This window comes from Numida meleagris, unplaced genomic scaffold (genome assembly GCF_002078875.1).
Source record: "Numida meleagris isolate 19003 breed g44 Domestic line unplaced genomic scaffold, NumMel1.0 unplaced_Scaffold354, whole genome shotgun sequence".
In the NCBI taxonomy this organism is placed as follows: Eukaryota; Metazoa; Chordata; class Aves; order Galliformes; family Numididae; genus Numida; species Numida meleagris.
The window spans coordinates 40,725-44,678 of NW_018364579.1; the positions used below are offsets into that span (position 1 = coordinate 40,725).

Genomic DNA, 3,954 nt, shown 5'->3' on the forward strand with positions numbered 1-3,954 from the left:
TTGCAACCCCTCCAGACATCTCACAAAGACCTTGCAACCCATCCAGACGCCGTGCAACGAGGTTGCAACCCATCCAGACACCACGCAACGAGGTCGCAACCCAGCAAGGAACCTTCAACCCCTCCCCTCCGTTCTCCCCCCTTCTTCCCCCTCCCCCCCCCGCCCCCAATACCTTGAGTTTATTGGGTTCCGCCTGGCTGAGGCTGAGGGTGACGTTGTAGACCTTCAAGGTGACCTCCTTGGTGTAGGACACCACCTGGCTGCCGCGGTGGTTGTTCTCCACGGTGACGTTGAAGGGGACGAGCGTGGGGTCGGGCGAGCAGAGGGCGGCCAGCTGGTAGACGCAGGTCCCCATGAAGTCGTAGCGTCGCCCGTCGAAGGTGGTGTAGTGGGGGTCCCCGGTGGCCACGCAGACGGAGCGCCCCGTGGCCACGCACTGCCTCACGCCCCTCACCACCCGGCACTGCTCGCCCGCTTTGCAGCTGCCCTCGTGGCAAATCACCATCCCCAGGGCCGGGTCGCAGCGGCACCGCGAGCGGCACGTCTCGTCCGCCCAAAACTCCTCTCCCGGAGCGCGGTAGAGACCGTCGTGGGTGCAACCGCAGCTGGAGGCCGGCACGCACTGAGCTCCGCTGAGGACGTAACCCGCGTCGCAAGCGCAGGTTTCCACGCAGGGTTGGGTGCAAGATTTCGGGGCGTCTCGGTTGCTGCAGGTAGCCGGGCAGGCGCTGCCGCAGGCTTCGTAGTGGCTGTGATCGGGGCAGGGCAGCGCTGCAAGAGGAGAGCAGAGGGGGGGGGGGGGGGGATTAGCAGGAGGGAGCAGAAATGCAGCCAGGTTGCAAAGGGTTTGCACACGGAGGGTTTTTACGCGGCGTGGGTATTGCGTGCAAAATGCTCGGTGCGGTTGCACGGTGCAATATCTGCCCTCGGGGCATTGCACCGTGCAAACGCATCGAGCGTGTTGCATGCAACATCCTAGGGATGGATGCTGCAAGCAAAATGCTCGGTGCATTTGCACGGTGCAATATCTCCCCTTGAGGCATTGCACCGTGCAAATGCATCGAGCGTTTTGCATGCAACATCCTAGGAATGGGTACTGCAAGCAAAATGCTCAGTGTATTTGCGCGATGCAAATGCACACAGTATTTTGCATGCAATCTCTCCCCCCAGGGCATTGCACCGTGCAAATGCACACAACATTTTGCACGCCGTGTCCCTGCAGACCAACACTGCACCTTATGAATGCACTGAGTGCTTTGCACGCAGCGCTCCCAGGGTGGATATTGCACCGTGCAAGTGTGTTGAGCATTTTGCATGCAACATCCTAGAGATGGATGCTGCAAGCAAAATGCTCGGTGCATTTGCACGGTGCAATATCTGTCCTGGGGACATTGCACTGTGCAAATGCACACAACACTTTGCATGCAACGTCCTAGGAATGGAAACTGTGCCATGCAAACCTACGCAGTCGGCATCCTGGGAACTGATACCGTGCCGTGCAAATGCACCGTGCCAATGCACAGAATTGCTTTGCATGCAGCAACACCCCCTGGATGGATGATAACCTCTGCAAACACCCCGAGCATGTTGCATCTGAGCAATCACATGCAAACACCTTGAGCATTTTGCATGCACCCAGAGCTGGCTGCCCCACGGAGCGCTTTGCACGCATCGCCCCGCTCCAGAACCTCCCTCCTTTTGCAAAACCCGCAGCGAAAGGAGCAAAAACCCCATTGCTCACGGCATCTCGACGGCGTCCTCCAGTCGTGCACCGCCGCCCCGTGCTTCCTGCAGGTGGACGCGTACGTCTCCAGCGTCTTGCAGAGGATTTTCTTCGCTCCGTTGCTCATGCACACATCGTAAAGGCAATTCCGGAAGAAATCTCGGGGGCTGACGACGTCGTGGCAAGCCCTGAAGGGTCCCTGGAAGCTCTTTTTGATCAGCCCGCAGTACTGGTTGCCCGAATACAGCTCCCTCTTCTCCTCTTCGCACACCGGGCACTCCCCGTCGCAAAAATCCCAGCAGAACGGGTCCTCGTCGGGGACTTTCCAGGTGGAGGCCCACGAGATGATGGAAGCGGTGAGGTTCCCCTGCACGGGGATGTCGTCCTCTGGCTCCAGGTTGAAATTGCCGCAGAGGCCGCAGGTTTGCTCGGAGTAGCTGCTGGGGAGGTCGAGCACCAGGTGCCAGTTCCAATCGTACATCACCCGGAGGCCGAAATCCGTCTCGAGCACCGCCGCCAGCCCGCTCTGGTAGAGCTTCACCCTGTTGTCTTGCAGGCTGGCCGGGAGCAGGGTCAGCACGCCGTCCACCTGGGTGGGAGCAGCGGGTGAGCACCGGTTGCAGCGGCTTTGCAGCCGCGTGCAATTGCTTCGCAGTCACGTGCCGTTGTTTTGCTCTCGCACCGTGCGATGGTTTCTGCTGCATCGTGCAGGAACTTGGTCCACAATGGGCCAAACTCGGGTTATTTTGGCTCAGATCTTGTCCATCTTGACCCAAACCCTGCCCAGTTTAGGCCGAAACCCTACCCATTTTGGACCAAACCTTGATCAGTTTAGACCAAACCCTGCCCAGTTTAGGCCCCAAGCCCTGACCAACTTAATTCAAACTTCCCGTTTTGACCCAGATCTTGACCATCTTAGGCCCCCAACCTTGACCAGTTTAGGCCCCCAACCTTGACCAGTTTAGGCCCCAAACCTTGACCAGTTTAGGCCCCAAACCTTGACCAGCTCGGGCCCCAAACCTTGACCAGTTTAACTCAAACTTCCCATTTTGACCCAAATCTTGACCAGCTCGGGCCCCAAACCTTGACCAGCTCGGGCCCCAAACCTTGACCAGCTCGGGCCCCAAACCTTGACCAGCTCGGGCCCCAAACCTTGACCAGTTTAACTCAAACTTCCCATTTTGCCCCAAATCTTGACCAGCTTAGGCCCCAAACAACTCACCCTGACTTTGCCCACTTCCCTCCAATGGATGGAGATGCGCTGCCCGTAGACCTCAATTTCAGCCAAGCTGACGTAGGAGATGGATTTCACCCCACCCCGGATATGATTCTTCCCCACCACCTTGAAGGGCACCAATCTGGGGTCGTTCCCACAGAATTCAGCCATGGTGTAGGTGCAGGTGCCTTCAAAGTCGTAATCGAGCCCGTCGAAGGTGTGGTAGTGGGGGTCCCCCCAAGCCCAGCACGAGCCCACCAAGGTGGGGACGCACTTGGCTTGGCCGTCCTCCAGCTTGCACCTCTCCCTCAGCCGGCACCCGAGGGCTTTGCAGGGGTCTGCAAGGAGAAAAAAAAACCCAGGGGATGGGATGGATGCGCTGGTGAGGAGCTCAACCATCCCGGCACCAATCCCAACCGTCTCCTTTTCCAGCCATCTTTTCCCCAATTTCATGGGGAGGTGGGGGGGGGGAACGTCCAAATGAGACGTGTCCTTCCCCAGGATCCTTCTCTTTCTTCAAGGAGGTGCCACTGTGGTTAAAATCAGGCGCAGCTTGACCCAAGGCCAAGGGATGGCTTTGCTGAAGCTTGCTACGAAACCCTCCCACCCCGTTTCTGTGCTGAGATCTTTGGCCATCGCCTCCCTTTGCTGCAGGGTTACCACCTCTAAACCAAGCAGCCAATTCACTCTCCCTTAAAAATCCCCTTTTTCCTCCCTGCTATTCCCCCCCTTTCCCCCATTCGCCTTACTTTGGTTGATGCAACCCATGGTCCCATCCCGGATTTCGCAGGTTTCGTCATCGGTGCATTCGTGGCTGGTGCAATCCAAACCTTTTCCGGGGATGCAGGTGCAACGCCGCTGGCAGTTCTCCTTCAGGACCGACTCGTGGGGCTGCAAGGAGAGAGAGAGGGTGCGAAGCATTGCGATGAAATGTGCAAAAAGTTGGGCGTAGATTCTCAAAAATACGGAAGCGGGACGCAGGGATCAGATCCTTAATTCACCTCTTATTAAAAAA

At 57.8% G+C, this 3,954-nt stretch overlaps 1 protein-coding gene across 1 annotated transcript in view; it reads right to left on the reverse strand.

Moving 5' to 3' along the window:
- The window catches only part of LOC110391360 (IgGFc-binding protein-like), a gene marked incomplete in the record, with an annotated part of 37,375 nt that overhangs the window by 16,069 nt on the left and 17,352 nt on the right, over positions 1–3,954 (reverse strand). The window contains 4 exon segments of the mRNA XM_021383188.1: positions 113–771; positions 1,742–2,312; positions 2,946–3,277; positions 3,689–3,830. Of these exon segments, the coding sequence (XP_021238863.1) occupies positions 113–771; positions 1,742–2,312; positions 2,946–3,277; positions 3,689–3,830 (1,704 nt within the window).